Genomic DNA, 19,585 nt, shown 5'->3' on the forward strand with positions numbered 1-19,585 from the left:
GTTGCCCACTCTCACCACTATTATTCAACATAGTTTTGGAAGTTTTAGCCACAGCAATCAGAGAAGAAAAAGAAATAAAAGAATCCAAATTGGAAAAGAAGAAGTAAAGCTGTCACTGTTTGCAGATGACATAATACCCTACATAGAGAATCCTAAACAGGCTACCGGAAAACTACTAGAACTAATCAATGAATTTGGTAAAGTAGCAGTATACAAAATTAATGCACAGAAATCTATGGCATTCCTGTACCCTAATGATGAAAAATATGAAAATGAAATTAAGAAAACACTCCCATTTACCATAGCAACAAAAAGAATAAAATATCTAGGAATAAACCTACCTAAGGAGACAATAGCCCTGTATGTAGAAAATTAAAAGACACTGATGAAAGAAATGAAAGATGATACAAATAGATGGAGAGATATACCATGTTCTTTAATTGGAAAAATCAACATTGTGAAAATGACTCTACTACCCAAGCAATCTACGGATTCAATGCAATCCCTATTAAAGTACCACTGGCATTTTTCACAGAACTAGAACAAAAAGTTTCACAATTTGTATGGAAGCACAAACGACCCCGAATAGCTAAAGCAATCTTGAGAACGAAAAACGGAGCTGGAGGAATCAGGCTACCTGACTTCAGACTATACTTCAAAGCTACTGTAATCAAGACCGTATGGTACTGGCACAAAAACAGAAATATAGATCAATGGAACAGGATAGAAAGCCCAGAGATAAACCCATGCACATATGGTCACCTTATCTTTGATAAAGGAGGCAAGAATATACTAGTGGAGAAAAGACAGCCTCTTCAATAAGTGATACTGAGAAAACTGTACAGTTACATGTAAAAGTATGAAAGTAAAACACTCCCTAACACCATACACAAAAATATACTCAAAATGGATTGAAGACTCAAATGTAAGGCCAGACACTCTCTAACTCTTAGAGGAAAACATAAGCAGAACACTCTATGACATAACTCACAGCAAGATCCTTTTTGACCCACCTCCTAGAGAAATGGAAATAAAAACAAAAGTAAACAAATGGGACCTAATGAAACTTCAAAGCTTTTACACAACAAAGGAAACCATAAATAAGACCAAAAGACAACCCTCAGAATGGGAGAAAATATTTGCAGATGATGCAACTGACAAAGGAGTAATCTTCAAGATTTATAAGCAGCTCATGCAGCTCAATAACAGAAAAACAATGCAATCCAAAAATGGGCAGAAAGCTTCAACAGACATTTCTCCACAGAAGATATACAGATTGCCGACAAACCCATGAAAGAATGCTCAACATCATTAATCATTAGGGAAATACAAAACTACAATGAGATATCATCTCTCACCAGTCAGAATGGCCATCATCAAAAAATCTAGAAACAATAAATGCTGGAGAGGGTGTGGAGAAAAGGAACACGCTTGCACTGCGGTGAGAATGTAAATTGATACAGACACTATGGATAACAGTATGGAGGTTCCTTAAAATACTAAAAATTGTACTACCATATGACCCCGTAATCCCACTACTGGGCATATACCCTGAGAAAACCATAATTCAAAAAGAGTCATGTACCAAAATGTTCATTGTGCCTCTATTTACAATAGCCAGGACATGGAAGCAACCTAAGTGTCCATCATTGGATGAATGGATAAAGAAGATGTGGCACATATATGCAATGGAATATTACTCAGCCATAAACATAAACGAAATTGAGTTATTCGTAGTGAGGTGGATGGACCTAGAGTCTGTCATACAGAGTGAAGTAAGTCAGAAAGAGAAAAACAAATACCATATGCTAACACATATATATGGAATCTAAGAAAAAAAAGAAAAAAAAAGATCATGAAGAACCTAGGGGTAAGCCGGGAATAAAGACACAGACCTACTAGAGAATGGACTTGAGGATATGCGGACGGGGAAGGGTAAGCTGAGATTGAGTGAGAGAGTGGTATGGACATATATACACTACCAAACGTAAAATAGATTGCTATTCGGAAGCAGCTGCATAGCACAGGGAGATCAGCTTTGTGGTTTGTGACCACCTAGAGGGGTGGCATAAGGAGGGTGAGTTAGGGAGACGCAAGAGGGAAGAGATATGGGAACATATGTGTATGTATAACTGATTTACTTTCTTATAAAGCAGAAACTAACATACCCTTGTAAAGCAATTTTACTCCAATAATGATGTTAAAAAAAGGAGAATAAAAACAAGTGAAATAAACCCCAATAAACATACACTGTAATAAAGAAAATAAATTACTTTATGCAAATATTAAAAAAATAATGTCATAAGTAAATATTTAAGCCAAACAGATCAAACAGATGGGGTTTAATTTAAGTAAATGCATTCACAGGGACGTTGAGTTTTGCAACATTTTGCTCAATACTTCCACATTAAGCATATATTCCTGGATGTTTAGAAAGTAACATATACTGTTATATCTGTATACTGAATCATATGTACTTTACTTTCTCCTCAGGTATCATGACATGCCAGATGTCATTGACTTCCTTGTGCTACATCAGTTTTATAATGAAGCCAAAGAAAGGAACTGGCAGATTGGTAAGTATAGAATTCTCACTGAATAATTATTGTTTGAAGTAGAGTAAGTAACTTTTAAACCAATTTAACAGAAAGAAATTAGTAGACTGAAAAAGCTGTTAGCCAAATTAGAAAAATTAAATTTTTCTTTTCAGTTACGTTTCGGTGATTTTATGAACATTGTAAGTGGCATAAAACCTTTTCTGTGAATACCTACTCTATTAGGATACAAATCTGTATTAAAAAGAAAATCTTGAAATGTCAATGGCCATGAAATGGAGTACTTAACACTTGGGCTCTTAAAAGACCTTTACTGATTGTGGGTTTCTCTCTCCTTTCTCTCTCTCTCTCTCTTTCTCTCTGCCCCCCCACCCCCTCTTCCTCTCCCTCTTCCTCCTCTTCTACCTCTTTCCATCTACCCCTCTGCCCTCCTCCTCTCTCCGTCTCCCCCTCTCCCTTTTTCTCCCTTTCTCTCTTTCCCCTTCTTATTCTCTCCCCCTCTATTCCTCCCCCTTCACTAGCTGTTTAATCTTGGGCAAGGTTTTAACCTCTGTTTGCCTCAATTCCATTATCTGTAAAATGGGAATCACATCAGAACATACCTATAAGGTCGATATGAATAAAATGGTACCTGACACAGAGCAACCACTATGTTATTATCTGCTATTAGTACTTTTAAATTCTCCTTTCTTATGTAGGAGAAACATTTTTGTCCACATGGTTGGTTTTGTATTCCTTAGCCATTTAAAGGTACAAAACTAGTATGAAGAGATTTTTAAAAACAAAATGGTGAAACAAAAAATAGAAGAAACAACTGTAGTATCATATGTGCAATACAAAAAGCAGTATGTCTAATGAGCCCAAGTAATTGATAAAAGTTAAATTATATGCGGTAATATGTGATTTATTTCAGAATAATTATTAGCATTTGGAAATCAAAATCCTTGAAGAGGGTAAAATGTAAAATTCACATATATGGAAAACTCAGATTGAAACTTCTAATAATGCTGGATACAATGCTGCTTCTGTATTCAACAAAAACTAGCGATTTAGAGTGGGAACAGAGTGATTATTCTCAAGAGCACTCTTAAGAATTTCTAAAAACATTGTAGGTGATAGATTCCGCAGTATAATAGATGACGCCTGGTGGTTTGGGACCGTGGAGAGTCAGCAGCCTTTTCAACCAGAGTATCCTGATAGTTCTTTCCAGTGTTACAGTGTTCAGTAAGTATATTTATGGTCGTTTACACCTGATATAATACTGTAGTACTATATGGACTTTCTATAAACCCTACCTTACCTAGTCTTATAAGACTTGTACCTGTAAGGAAGTAATCATAGTACCTTTAAGGAAGAAATTTGTTGATAAGCCTTTTGGTCCAATATGCATGCTAACACAAAGCAGGAACTGAAGACTTATTTCTGCCTCCCTTATTCCTGTATTTTCTCGTAAGTATTTCTATTTTAGACAAGAATTACAATTATTATTTCAGGAAGAGTACTGAAATTAATTCAGTGTTTAAATTAATTGTTACACCTGGAATATAATACTGAATATTTACATAGTCTTTTATTTAATGGTATGAATTCTAGACAGGAGTGACTGCATTATGTTTGGATGTACTGTTTGTCTACAGTTTACTTTTGCTGTTCATGAAATACCAGAGTTGTAAGATTCCTAATAAATAAAGCTTTCTTCTCAAGAATGATAGAACAAATGTTTATTCTGTGAAGATTGACTTTTAGTCTCCATATTGTAGATCAAAAGGGAATAATAAACTTTTGGAGAAGCTATAATACTCAACCTGTTAGAATAAATTAGGTTATCTCATAGAAAGAAGTGATCTATTAAATCGACTTTTTTAACCTGAAAGGAATTTTCCAAAGAGATCTTTTTATTCTGTACCCTGGCTTAACATTGAATGTATGCTTGGTTGGAATTAAAAAAAAAAGCCCAGCAGAACTAAGAGTAAGCTTACAACTCTCTTTCATATTGATGGGCCATGTTTTCTCTATTAGAGGCTTATTATTATCTTTGTGTAAGCAAAGTTGTACTTCAAGGAAACTGTATTGTCCCTTTACAAATTTCACCCCCAAGAAGTAATGCAAATTATGCTAGTATATAAAATGTCATCTGAATTTGATTTGTATCTTGTTATTTTTTAATAGCTGGGACAATAACGAGAGAGAAAAGATGAGTCCCTGGGATATGGAACCAATTCCAGAAGGAAGTAAATATGCTTTTAAAAAATGAATTATAATTTTTCTAAAAGAAAAATGGCAATAGCATGATTCTAGAAACTAATTATTTCTGATTTTTCACTTTATGCATAGCTGCCTTTCCAGATGAAGTTGGTGCTGGTGTTCCTGTGTCCCAGGAGGAATTGACTGCTTTGCTATACAAACCTCAGGAAGGAGAGTGGGGGGCTCATTCCAGAGATGAGGAATGTGAACGAGTTATTCAGGGCATCAACCACCTTCTTTCCCTGGGTATGGTGAATGTGAAAGAATGTTAGGAAGATGAGAAGGAAAACCAGCAGAATTATAAGTTCTGTAAAAGGAAATGCATTTTCTCACTGTATACTTTTTTTTTTTTTTTTTTTTTTTGCGGTATGCGGGCCTCTCACTGTTGTGGCCTCTCCCGTTGCGGAGCACAGGCTCCAGACGCGCAGGCTCAGCAGCCATGGCTCACGGGCCCAGCCGCTCCGCGGCATGTGGGATCCTCCCGGACCGGGGCACGAACCCGTGTCCCCTGCATCGGCAGGCGGACTCTCAACCAGGGAAGCCCTCTCACTGTATACTTTTAACCCAAGAGGCATGGTGATTCTAGTTTTAATAATAACATTTTTATTTGCTTGGCCAAAGTAATGACTGGCAAACTTTTTCAGTTCTTGGGCTATAATAGTGAAGGCAGCCATATAGGTGTCTTTTACTTTCTTGAGTCATTTTGGCTCTCTAGCTATTCCCTGAGCCTAACTTTGGATCAATATTTTGGTAAAGACAGTGGGTGCAATAATATATTTTACTCCATGACTATTTATATTTTCTGAAGTATATCACGAGACATTTGACATTTATCCAGAAAAGACATAAATTTGAAGCTAAACACAGTTCTCCTTTAATTTTGTCCTGTTTTTACCGATTTGAACCAGTGTATCATGCATTATTGATTCGTAGATAGAATGTCCAAATAAAAAGAATAACATTATAATAGTATTGGTCTAGTTTTTGCATAATTGAATCATCAGCATTTTAGAAATGTAGTATTATATCACCCACCCTTCTTGTTTATATGTGTTTTTGTTTGTTAACATGAAATGTTAGTGTTCTTTATAATTGTCTTTTTTTATTTTGTAAATGTTGTAGATTTTGCCAGCCCTTTTGCTGTTCCAGTGGATCTCAGTGCCTATCCCTTGTATTGTACTGTAGTTGCTTATCCAACTGACCTCAACACCATCAGGCGGAGACTTGAAAATCGCTTTTACAGGTCTGTTTAATATTTATCATTTCCTAAAAGCTTGTATAGTTTTATATCTTTTGCTTTCCTTTTTGCATAATGATACACTGAGATCTTTGTTTTCATAGTGTAAAATAACCGTTCAGAAGACCCACTCCAAAATTTCTCCTGAAAATTTGGAACACTGATTTCCCTTTATTCAGTAGATTTTCACTCTTCCAGGCTAAGAAGGGGTATGGACAGCGAGGAAATTATGACTAGCAGAAGTCACATATGAAACAAAAACTACAGTTAATTTTAACTTATTAAAAGCAGATTAAGTAGTTTGTGGATTCATCTTGATTATGGTGCTCCAGGGACTTGGAGCATGTTTTAAATCCCCTGTTGGGGAATTAGGCAGCAGTTAATTAGATTTAATTACCAGTCCCAAAATGTGTATAGAAAAAGCCAAGTTATTTTTTCCTTGGTTTTGGTTGGGAGTGGGGTGATTATGGGAAGGCAGTGGAGGGCAGCTTTTGGTACCTCTCTCACCCTAGAGTCTACTGTGTCCTAACCACAATTATTCCATGAAATGGTTATAAATATAACCAGTTGGGTGTATTTTATATCTTTACCTATAATTTCATTCAATAATATATATCATAAAAGCAATGAGGTAAAAATATGTCCTTTTTGTTTTTTGCTTTTCTCTGAAAACGAAACATTCTTCTGTTGATTTATCAAAGCAGTATTTGTTTGTTTTTGTTACTTTGATCTTGGTCAAATCGCTATTTACCCACAATGTCGTGGGTCAGTTCTTTTCCAAGTTTTCATATCCAAGTTTATAGTCCAGTGGTTCTGAACTCTTGCCTGTGCTTCAAATACTCTAACTATATACCTTTATTAGTGCACATTAGTCACACACATATATTGAGTCACATACATATATCTGAACACCTTTGACATATCATGATTAAATGCCTATTTGTTCTATGTTGTCTAATCCTAGAATAGACTTTAAATGTATCAACCAAGAGTAACAGGGTATTTTTTCTTTCATAGGAGAATATCAGCATTAATGTGGGAAGTACGCTACATTGAGCATAATGCTAGGACTTTCAATGAGCCAGACAGTCCTATAGTTAAAGCAGCCAAAATTGTAACTGATGTCTTACTTCGCTTTATTGGGTAAGAAGAAGTTTTATCTCCCATAGAGGCTGACTTCTGACTTCTAAAATTTATTGAAATGTATTTTAACTTATCTGTCTTATCAGGGATCAGAGCTGTACTGATATACTGGATACTTATAATAAAATTAAAGCAGAAGAACTAAACAGTACTGATGCAGAGGAGGTAAGAATCACAGCATGATTAGTAGGCATAAATTCCTTTTCTGTCATTTAAAGTACAATAAGTATTATATGTAAGTGTTAAAACTAACTATAGGGGCTTCCCTGGTGGCGCAGTGGTTGAGAGTCCGCCTGCCGATGCAGGGGACACGGGTTTGTGCCCCGGTCTGGGAGGATCCCACATGCCGCGGAGCGGCTGGGCCCATGAGCCATGGCCGCTGAGCCTGCGTGTCCGGAGCCTGTGCTCTGCAATGGGAGAGGCCACAACAGTGAGAGGCCCGTGTACAGAAAAAAAAAAAAAAAAAAACTAACTATAAGCAGTGAAGCTGATTTCTGAAAGCTGGCTGAACACCTGCATCTTTTTGTGTTAAACTCTTTAACCTATATGTAGATAATATATACCAAAAATGTAGTGTGCTACAGCCAGAGAGAGGTGGTCAGTCATCCTTTTTGACACAGTGGGTTTCTGTGATGAGAAATCAATACTTTATTTTCCAGCCCTTGAAAACAGGACAAAGCACTAATCAGTGTTTTAAAAGAATGGTTAGTTGATGGTAGTTTCAGTAGGGATTAATTTTCTACACAGTATATATAAAATTTTAAAGTATTTTATAATTTTAAACTTGAAAGTCTACATTTTTAGTACTTTAGTACTTTCATGGAATTGCTATTTGATTTCCTTTACGAAAATTTGCAAACATAAACCAGTTTTTCTTAATGAAATGGAATTAGTATTGTCAGTAGACCCTCACATATCTTATTTCCCCACCCAGTCATATCCCTAATTTACATTAAGCTATTTGTGACTAGAGGCTATGATAGAAGCAAAAACCAAGATAAAAGGCTTAAACAGTAATGAAATGTGATAATTCAAAAATATTTAATGGAAAACAATTCATCCCAGGGATGAGTGACTCAGATATGCTGGATTTTATTGCAGTGGCTATTATTGTACAGAGGTATTTTACATGTTTATATTTTCTGTACTGTTAATTCCCAGAATGGTAAATCTCCAGTGTTTTTATTTTCTTTTATTTATTTTTTCCCCCGTGTTTTTAAATTTTACAAAAATGTATTTGACTATAAAATGTTGTAAGTATTATTGAAGTTAAATGTTATTTACATATTAAGGAAAACTCAGATATGCCAATTAGATATTATCCTCCTGAAACTAATGAAAAATTTATCATTCTTATTCCTAATATTTTCTCTGACCTTTCATATAAATGCATTTTGATTCAGAATTTGATGTAGCAAGAATACCTCCTCAAAGTAGCATTACTTGGATTAGAATAGGAAATTAAAGTAAAATGTAATTCAGCAACCTTACTTTTCCTTTCTTCCTCCCTCCCTCCCTCTCTCCCTTCCTCCCTCCCTCCCTCCTTCCCTTCCTTCCTTTCTTTCAACATTTAGGTTCTACTCTTTAAGTAAATTGCAGTTGTACAATACAGTGTTATCAATTATAGTCACCATGGTTTACATTAGATCCTTATATCCTCAGACCTTATTCATCTTCTAGCTGGAAGTTTGTATCCTTTTACCACCCTCTCCATATTGCCCCCCACCATCTGGTCCACCACCCAACCGCTTTTCTGTACTCTGTTTCTATGAGTTTGACTTTCCCTTTTTTTAAAGATTCTACATATGAGTGATACCATGCAGTATTTGTCTTTCTTTGTCTGACTTATTTCACTTAGCATAATGCCCTCAAGGTCCATCTGCATTGTCACAAATGGCAGAATTACCTTCTTTCTTAAGGCTGAATAATATTCCATTGTGTATATATATATATACCATATCTTCTCTGTCCATTCATCTGTTGACAGATTGTTTCCATATCTTAGCTATTGTGAATAATACTGCAATGAACATGGGAGTACAACTTTATATCTTTGATATCTTGTTTTTATTTCCTTTAGATATATACCCATAAGTGACATTGCTGGATCATATGGTAGTTCTGTTTTTAATTTTTTGAGGAACCTCCATACTGTTTTCCATAGTGGCTGTACCGATTTACATTACTACCAACAGTGCACAAGGACTCTCTTTTCTCCACATCCTCGCCAGCACTTGTTATTTCTTTGTCTATTTGATAATAACCATTCTAACAGGTGTGAGGTGATATTTCACTGTGGTTTTCCTTTGCTTTTCCCTGATGATTAGTGATGTTGAGTGCCTTTTCATGTACCCGTTTGTCGTTTGGATGTCTCCTTTGAAAAATGTCTATTCAGTTTCTCTGCCCATTTTTTAATTGGATTATTTGTTCTTTTGCTATCAAGTTGTTTATATCTTTTGGATATTAACCCCTATCAAATATATGATTTGCAAATATTTTCTCCCATTTGGTATATTGCCTTTCATTTTGTTGATGGTTTTCTTTACTGTGCAGAAGCTTTCTAGTCTGATGTAGTTCCACTTGTTTATTTTTGCTTTTGTTGCCTTTTATTACCTTTGCATTTTGTCACATCCAAAAACATCATTGTCAAGACCAATGTCAAGCAGCTTACACCCCTGTGTTTTCTCTTAGGAGTTGTTTTTTTTTTGTTTTTTTTTGCGGTACGCGGGCTTCTCACTGTTGCGGCCTCTCCTGTTGTGGAGCACAGGCTCCAGACGCACAGGCTCAGCGGCCATGGGTCACAGGCCCAGCCACTCCGCGGCATGTGGGATCTTCCTGGACCGGGACACGAACCCGTGTCCCCTGCCTCGGCAGGCAGACTCTCAACCACTGCACCACCAGGGAAGCCCTCTCTTAGGAGCTTTATGGTTTCATGTCTTACATCCAAGTCCTTAATCCATTTTGAGTTGTGTTTAATGTATGGTGTAAGATAGGTGTCCAGTTCCATTCTTTTGCAGGTGAATATCCACTTTTCCCAGCACAATTTATTGAAGAAACTATCCTTTCCCTATTTTATATTATTGGCTCCTCTGTTGTAAATTAATTGACCAATATGCATGGGTTTATTTCTGTGCTCTATTCTGTTCCATTGATCTGTGTGTTTTATGTCAATACCATACTCTTGTGATTACTATATCTTTGTAATATAGTTTGGTATCAGGAGGTGTGATGCCTCCAGCTCTGTTCTTCTTTCTCAAGATTGCTATTAGAATTCTTTTATATGGTTCCATATGAATTTTAAGATTATTTTCTATTTCTGCAAAAAATGCTGTTGGAAATTGTGTTGAATCTGTATATTGCTTTGAGTAGTACAGACATTTTAACGATATTAATTTTTCCAATCCATGAGCATGGAAAAAAATTTCCATTTATTTGTGTATTCTTCTGTTTCATCAATGTATTATAGTTTTCAGTGTCCAGATCTTTCAACTCCTTGGTTAAATTTATTCCTAGGTATTTTATTCTTTTTGATGCAATTATAAATGGCATTATTTTCTTAATTTCTCTTTCTGATAGCCCATTATTACTGTATAGAAACACAACTTATTTTTGTATATTGATTTTGTATCCTGCAACTTTACTGAATTTGTTGATTAGTTCTAGCAGTTTTTTGGTGGAGTATTTAGAGTTTTCTATATGTAATATTATGTCATCTGCTAACAGAGACAGTATTACTTCTTCCTTTTTAATTTGGATGTCTTTTGTTTTTCTTGACTAATTGTTCTAGCTAGGGCTTCCAATACTATGTTAAATAAAATAAAAGAGTGGACATCCTTGTCTCGTTCCTGATCTTAGAGGAAAAGCTTTTGGGTTTTTTTCCATTGACCATGAAGTTAGCTGTGAGTTTGTCATATATGGCCTTTATTATGTTGAAATAAAATCTATACCTATTTTGTTATATCTTTTGGATATTAACCCCCCAGGGAGTTTTTATCATGGATGGATGTTGCTCACCTCAGAATGGCACTCTGGGTTAGAATAGAAAATTAAAGTAAAATGTAATTCAGCAATTTTAGAAAGGGAAACCAATGGCTCATGAGCTACTTTGCTTTCTTTTTTTAAAAAAAATTTATTGGGGTATAGTTGATTTGCAATGTTGTGTTAGTTTCAGGTGTACAGCAAAGTGAATCTGTTATACATATACCTATATCCACTCTTTTTTAGATTATTTTCCCATATAGGCCATTACAGAGTACTGAGTACAGTTCCCTGTGCTAGGCAGTAGGTCCTTATTAGTTATCTATTTTATATATAGTAGTGTGTATATGTCAATCCCAATCTTCCAATTTATCCCTCCCCCACCCTTACCCACCTGGTAACCATAAGTTTATTTTCTACATCTGTAACTCTATTTCTGTTTTGTAGATAAGTTCACTTGTAGCCATTTTCTAGATTCTCTGAGGCATTACCAGTGTGCTTCACCATCACCAAGTTAATAGTGGTGTGTGGGCCTTGCCTCTTTGTATTAAAAAACTAACCCTCAGAGGGATACTTAACTGAATCTTATGTTTTAATACACATTCATATTTTCCCTATAGAAAAGAGATATATTTCTTGAAGTAGCAAAAGATTAATCATGAGTAATTCATGATTATAGTATATTAAATTATCATGTCATATAAAATAAGTTTCTTTAAAAAATACTAACATTTAGGTACAACTTTAGATACCAATCATTGTACTTTCCCCCTCATTTCCTATTCTGATTTAAAGAGAAGCCTCATTTACTCTTCTTTTCCCAGTATATTTTCCAACTTGTATATAGCATGTAGGTGAAGTTTGGAGTGAGTCTCCCTCTCACCTTTGTTCTGTTGCCTGCTCCAATGAGGGAGTTAATTGTGATTATATTTGCCATTTCTTTGTAAATTTGTAAAAGACTGAATATAACTTAATATCTTCTCCCACTCTTCCTTTTTAATTTTAGGATACAGAAATGGTTGATTTAGATTCAGATGGTCCTGGTACTTCATCTGGAAGAAGGGTAAGTGGATAAATGAACTGCTGATAAGAAAAAAATTCAGGCTTCCTGTGTCAGGGATCCCTAAGACCAACTCCACATATTTGGAGAGTTGCTAGAAAGACTTATGGAACTCAGTATATATACTTGTTAACTCATCCCTAAGGTTTATGACAGTGACACAGTAAGGATACACAGCTGGATCACAAGGAAAAAGATACAGGCAGTCTGGAGGAATCCATGTGCAGGTTTCTTTATGTTCTCTCTCTCCTCTGAAGGGCCACACAGAGTACATTCTTTTCCCACAGTGAAAATGTAGCAACATGTGTGTGATTAGAGACTGATCTCCCAAAGAATTTATTGGGAGTTTGTTATGTAGACCCCATCTAGCTAGCACATGCCAAGATTCCAGACTCACAGAAAGCAGGAAAGCATAGGAAATGTACAGGAAAGTGAATGTTCAGCACAAGTGACATTCTTTGTACAAACAGTGTGGGCACAGTAAACCACCTTTATTATTTAGAAAAGAGTTCAAGTACCAGGTTCCTAGATGCCAGTCAAGGGCCAACCTTATAAGCAAGCCCTGCTAAAGATAGCCTCAGGTCTGTTATGTTAACTCTGTTCTGCACACTTCTCCTCTATGATAATTAGACAAACATTTGTTGTATATAAGGAAAATGTTCCCTTTCAAATACTGAAACAGATTGTATAAAAAAGGCATCAAATAGTAAAGGCAAGAATATATTATGACCACAAAGGATTTACTTAAGAATATATATATTGTTCAATTGTTATTTTGAGAAAATTACAGTGCCATTGTCAAATATTCTTAACTAGCAGCAAAGACTAAGGTATTAAAATTATTGACCTTGTAGATTTTCTTAAAATGAGAATTCAGAATGCTAGAATTATTGCTGTTTCTAAGAATATAATATCCAGTTTTTACTTGTTTATATTTTTGCCAGGGAGAATGATGTTTAATCTAAACTAAGAAATTTTTAAATAGCAGCTGCTCTATCTTATATAGATATGTATTAACAGAGGAAGACAGGAAAAAATCAATGAAGACTTAAGGAAAGAGCTTTTAGATATAATTCTTTTAAAATCTACAGGTCAAATGCCGAGGCAGAAGACTGTCTTTAAAGTGTAATCCTGATGCTTGGAGAAAACAATGCACAGAACTGTTGGGCCTCATTTATGAACGTGAAGACTCAGAGCCATTTCGACAGCCATCTGATCCTCTTTCCTACCCAGTAAGTATAGTTATTTAACTAATTACCAATATGTAATTTCCCATAAATGTCCATGCTAAGTTCTAGTTAAGAGCCCTTTCCCCCCTTTCTTCCTTCCTTCCTTCTTCCTTCTTTGTTTGTGTATCTTTGAATTGTGAAAGTGTGTAGTGTGATTAGTCATGACTTTTTAAAATGCCTGACATGTACTTTGTAAATTACACAGTTGTAAACCAAATTTTAATCTAAACATCTTTGCATTTCCTTGCTGCTTTTATTTTGCCTATTTGTTTAATGCATTTTATTAACTTCTAATAAACTTCTACACACTGGAGACCCTTGATAACATATGTCAGCCCTATTTAATTTACAATAAATAAGTTATTAAATATGATCACTTAGAGTAATCAATATACCATATTACTTTTCATCAAAGATAAAAGCATGAGAACTTAAATTACAGGATACCTTTTCTAGGAGTATATCTATTTACATGTTGAATAACCTTTTAGTATAGATAGCAAATCTGTTTTAGCTTTTTCAGAAAAAAGGTACAGCAATATTTCAGAAATACATCAAACTATCCTCTGAAATTAGTAAACATCAATATTCTCTGCATAAACAGGTTTCAGTTGGGAAAAAATATTATTCCAATAAGGAACAAAATTACATTCAACAAAACGATTTGTTTTTGTAGGGGATTTAGGTAGAATAAATTAGTTTTGTATTTTTCATGGTAGAGGAGAATGGTGAATGTAGAATTCCTTCATCTTAAATTATAGTTAGTAAAAACATAATTCCTATTTATGGATCTTTGAGCTTTAAATCATAATTGCATTGCAAGTCTTGATATTTTGTTATGGTGGTCTGGAAATACAATATATCTTCTTTACCCTAATAGGGCCATCAAGAGCAAGAGGGCGAATCCTCTGAGTCAGTTATTCCAGAACGACAACAAGATCCATCTCTTTGTGAGGTAGGCCTAGTAGTCTCTTAAAAGGCATATATGTTCTAGTTGTTTGTGTGTTGTTTTACTTTTTTAAATCCCCATACTGTAAACAAACCTTTTATAATTTATAAAGCTATTTTTCAACTTTGCTTACTATCTTTTTACCTTTGTTTGAGATTTTGCTTGTTTATTTTTTGTCTTTTAAACAACACATGCTCTGGAGAGTTCTTTGTAGCATCTGGGTAGATGTTTGTTTCTATAGTTCTAAAGCTACTGTAGCAGAGTAGAAAACATCAATTATACAACATAATTGTGTCTGTAACTGCAGCTGATTGTTCCCAGTGGGACTTTATTCAGCAGGCTGACTGGGTCTTTTGAGTTTTGGTCACTGTATTGCATGAAGTTCCAATATTTTTTCTCTATGAAAATCTTTGTTTCATAAGCCATATTATGTTGGAATACACTTTGGTTTTTATGATTTAAGCAAAAAAATTTAAGAAGATACATTAAGATCAACTGTGATTTCTCATACTTTGAAAAATACTTTCTCTTTTTATAATACCTTTCTTCTGCCCCTTCATCTGGCCCTTTGGCTTCTCTTTTGAGAGAAATGTTGTGCTTTTATTTCTTAATGATTCTAAGTAGGATGAAGGATCTAATATTGACTATGGTTTTCACTCCAGAACATGTTTATTATTGGTGGTTGTGGTATACATAAGTATAAATTTCAGATGTAATTCCATATGATAACCCTAGGAATATCTTAACTAGACTTGAAAGATTTAGATTAAAATAGAAAGAATCTTCTCCTACCCCTAACTAATAAAGATCAAACTAATCATGAATCTGAGACTGAAGACTTTAGATGAAGCACAAGTGTCACATTTATTTAAAAACAAAAAGATAGGAGAAAGGCACAAACATGGCCAATTTGATTTTGACCTTCAACTAATGACAGTTTAGGTAGAATGCCCTCATGCCAACTCCCTGGCACATTGCTCAATGAAAGTAGAAGATGGGATTATTCACACAGAATTAAATAGTTCCATGTCACAAATTAGCTACCTATTTCCAAGATATTCCCATCTATGTAGAGATGAAGCCAGTGGCTGTGGATTTTCTGTTCTGTCCCTTGAGAGAGTCATATGGTTTTCTATTGAAGGGTGAGGGCTAAGACCCTCCCACAGACCCCTGCTGTTTCCCTGAGCCACCAAAAGACCTCTATTAAATGGATGGTTTGGGACTACAAAGAGGTAACTGGCAGATTGAAGAGCAGTGTGTTTGTTTCATGATGATGCAAATCTCAGTCCCATTGTATTATGTAGTGTTGTTACTCAGCCTGTGTGTTTAATAACACATTCTTCTTTGTAGGATTGTCATGTTATAGACACTCCTATGGACTTCAGCACTGTGAAAGAAACTTTGGAAGCAGGAAACTATGGTAGTCCTCTGGAATTTTATAAGGATGTTCGCCAAATATTCAGCAACTCCAAAGCTTATACCTCTAATAAAAAGTCAAGGGTATGAAAAAAACAATATTAGGTGGATTAATTACCTAAGTGTTTAGTTATATATATCAGGCAATTTTCTTTCACCAGTTTTAAAATTGCTAAACAAGTATGTACTACCATTCTGACACAGTTTCTAAAGTTTGATTCTCAGTACTTTCTCTGAAACAGTTTATTAAGCATGCATTAAAGATACATTTAGCATAGTCATTCTGAAATTAAGCCCTACTTCCTTTCTCCTACCTGCCTCTTCTTTACTCTTAAGTAATACCTGTATTTGCCAGAGAGAAGTCAAGGAAAGGAGTGGTAGAAATTTGAGTACTCTTTAATATGTCCAATAAATAATTTGATAAATAAAAGTGGTTGACAGGATTAATTTATATGAAATATTTAGATTAGCTCTGAATATTTATGTTCCCTTTATTATAACAAATTAGTGAACTATATTGGGAAATTATAACTGTTTATTCATACTCACATTTAATACTTTCTCTGTGTTTTGTCAGCACTTAAACATCTTGAGAACAAAAAAGTAATAATTTTTGTGTTTTCTAATCACTAGTAACTGATTAACTTTTAAATCAATTGCGCAGTAGGTATATACATGCTCACTTCCACTTCATATGAAATGAATTTTCACTGATTTCTGTACACATAATTTTTCACACTTGATTTATTTTCTACGTTTACATGTGTACTGATAAATGTATAATCTTTAAACAGTAGGTTTTATATTTTGAAGCCTTTTTAAAAATATATATTATGAACATTTTTCCATCTTATTTTTACTCTTTGAAAACAGAAGAGTAGGTGGTTTTGTGTAGGTGGTTTTGTGTTGTTTAACCAGCGTCCTGGTGCTAGAGATTTAGGTTGTTTTTAGTTTTTCACTTTAAATGGATAATGCTGTGGCTAACATCTTTAACATCCTTGAACGTAATTATTTTGTGTGTGTAATCCTCTGATATTTCCTTAGGATAAATTCCTAAAGATGAAATTATTAGCCAAAGGATGTATATATTTTAAGGTTTTTGGCAAATATTGCAGATTGTCCTTAGAATGTTGTTCAGGTTAAAATACCCACTGGCAATGTATAAGAATGTTTTTTCCTCCCCTTTCCAACATTGTATATTATCTTTTAAAAATCTTTATTAATTTGTAGGTAAAAATGGTATTTTGTTTTAGTTCTTCAGGAAGAATTTTTCAAGTGTAAGAAGCACATATATTATGTCTGAAAGGATGATGTTGATATTGTTCAGGCATGTTTATAACCTGTTATTTTTATATAATTAAAGTAGTTGGTAAAACAAGACTAATTTCTACCTTTTCAGATCTATAGCATGACATTGCGATTATCTGCCTTATTTGAAAGTCATATTAAAAATATCATCTCTGAATATAAGTCAGCAATCCAGAGTCAGAAGAGGAGAAGGCCACGGTACAGAAAACGTCTAAGAAGCAGCAGCAGTTCATTATCTAGTAGCAGAGCTCCTAGGTATATTACATTGACATAACAGTTTAGTTTTCAAAGCATCTTGTATGTATTACCTCACTTCTTAAAGTTTATTGACTACTTTGAGGGAATCCAAGAGATTTTTTTGTTGTTGTTAGAACTCTTATGCCTGTGTAAAGGTGGAGCTGGTAACCCAAAGCTTTTTTAAATGGATTTTACTATACCAAAACCTTTTTTTTTAATTTTAATGATTGAAATTTAACTTTGTTACCAATTTGAATTATTTCACTTAAATTATATTGCATTTCTTCTTTGCTTAGCTTAAGCATTTTGTATCATACTATCATAATATATTGCTAATAGAAAAATTTGTTCATTATTATATATTTTTACTTATAGTCCAAAAGGGAAACAGAAACAAATGAAGTTACAGCCTAAAAATGACCAGAATACCTCAGTGTCTTATGCCAGGACTAGCTCTCCTTTCTCATCTCCTGGTAAATATGTCTTTTGTTTTTGGTTTTCTGTATTTTAGTTTAACTAAAGAATATAGAAGAGGCAGCATGGTTTATAATGCAAGGAGCAGTGGATTTGGATGTATCAATAGAAAAATTTCATTTTATCCCCAGTTCTCTGTGGCCCTGGGTAAGACATTAGGTCATAGGACTTAGTTTCTTCATTTTTAAAGTAAGGGTGTTAAGACTAGATGAATTTTAAAGTCACTTAGTTTTAAAATTATGTGACTTTATGATTTTTAACATCTGTAATATCTCATACCACTCATCTATAATATACTTGCCAACCTAAGAGTTGAAGATTCATAATGTGGGGAGGTGGTTTTCTTGGACAAGTTTTTCTGACAAACTGCTTGAAAGCTTAATGATGTAATAAAACATTTGTTCTCAAAATATTCATATTTTCTTTAAACAATTTATAATTTTGATGTTAGAGTGAAATAACTGAGATATAGTTTTAAAAACAGCCTGTTAAATTTTTCTGAAAACATAATTATGTTAACATTACAATCTTTTTAAATGTAAGTTTCAGATGCTGCTGAAGGGCTGTCACTGTATTTACTTGATGATGAACTGGATGGGCCATTTTCTTCATCGAGCTTCAGTGGATATAGCCGAAGTGGAAATAGCCATGACCCAGGGAAAGCCAAATCATTTCGAAATAAAGTTTTGCCGATTAAACAAGGTAAGAAATAAATATGGACAGGGCATTTATTCTTTGTTCCTTTATGATGGCAGACAAATCATTTAAAAGCTGATATATTTAGGTAGTAAAAATTAGCATGTTCTTATAGTTAATGAGGATTTCAATATTGTCAGACTTGAGTCAGATAGGATTTCATATGCAGATTTCCAAACATATCTTAGTCTTTTAAAATAAAATTTAAAATGAGTAGGGAGAAAAATCTAAATGAAGAGATCTTTCCCCAAGCACGTAAAACTAGACTGTTTGACACATTTAGGGCTTTTCATATTATTAAACCATATTAATAAGAGAGGAAAAAAATCCAAAATCACCTTTAAATAGGCCTCATATTTTTGGGGGCTACCCCAATTTTACAAAAGGGTTTGTGTTGAAAAGTGAGCCTTCTTTCAGTCAACATCCACTTCTAAAACCTTCCTTTGGTTTCCCAGTTATGTTACTCAGATATTCTCTTCCTTCAGGGGCCTGCTGTCTCAATAATTCAGGGGTTTTCAGACTGTTCTACCTATTTCTGGGTAATCCAAAGAGGTACTTCAAAAATACTCAGAAGAGCTTTCTCCTTTCAACCAGAGCAACTCTGTTTTTTATTTCATGTGATGAGCTTTCATATAACTTTTATTTGAAGAAAAATTTTCACTGCTTAAAAAGAAATCCCTGACCTAATAATTCATTATCAGGTACATCCATTTTGGACTATGTCTGAGGGCATCAGTTATAAATACTGGAAGGTTATTGTTGTTATGCAGACTTTCTTCTTATACTTAGTCCTATGTTATGGACCCTGAGCATGTTCACAGAAAGTTCTAATATGTTCATCTATTTAAAGTTTGTGAAGAATGATTAATATGCTTTTATAAATATCTTTATTGGAATATATATTTCTATTTTATATAAATTTTTAATGAAAGATTAAGTAGCTTATCCATTGTTATTGAAGTATCAAATAACTTAAAAATAGATGTTCTAAAGATATATTTTATATCAGTTATGTGAGAAATATTGAAACTTCAGATTACTTTAAAATAATTAGTGCCT

The 19,585-nt window shown here is 34.2% G+C and overlaps 1 protein-coding gene across 1 annotated transcript in view; it reads left to right on the top strand.

The window, feature by feature from the left end:
* The window catches only part of BRWD3 (bromodomain and WD repeat domain containing 3), a 120,032-nt gene that overhangs the window by 95,253 nt on the left and 5,194 nt on the right, over positions 1–19,585 (top strand). Inside the window, exons 27-40 of the mRNA XM_060138136.1 lie at positions 2,494–2,576; positions 3,668–3,779; positions 4,725–4,786; positions 4,890–5,045; positions 5,922–6,042; positions 7,054–7,179; positions 7,266–7,344; positions 12,164–12,220; positions 13,309–13,449; positions 14,327–14,401; positions 15,746–15,895; positions 17,211–17,374; positions 17,732–17,829; positions 18,374–18,532. Of these exons, the coding sequence (XP_059994119.1) occupies positions 2,494–2,576; positions 3,668–3,779; positions 4,725–4,786; positions 4,890–5,045; positions 5,922–6,042; positions 7,054–7,179; positions 7,266–7,344; positions 12,164–12,220; positions 13,309–13,449; positions 14,327–14,401; positions 15,746–15,895; positions 17,211–17,374; positions 17,732–17,829; positions 18,374–18,532 (1,583 nt within the window). The remainder of the gene's footprint in view (positions 1–2,493; positions 2,577–3,667; positions 3,780–4,724; positions 4,787–4,889; positions 5,046–5,921; positions 6,043–7,053; positions 7,180–7,265; positions 7,345–12,163; positions 12,221–13,308; positions 13,450–14,326; positions 14,402–15,745; positions 15,896–17,210; positions 17,375–17,731; positions 17,830–18,373; positions 18,533–19,585) is intronic.

Source organism: Lagenorhynchus albirostris, chromosome X, assembly GCF_949774975.1.
Source record: "Lagenorhynchus albirostris chromosome X, mLagAlb1.1, whole genome shotgun sequence".
NCBI classification, from domain to species: Eukaryota; Metazoa; Chordata; class Mammalia; order Artiodactyla; family Delphinidae; genus Lagenorhynchus; species Lagenorhynchus albirostris.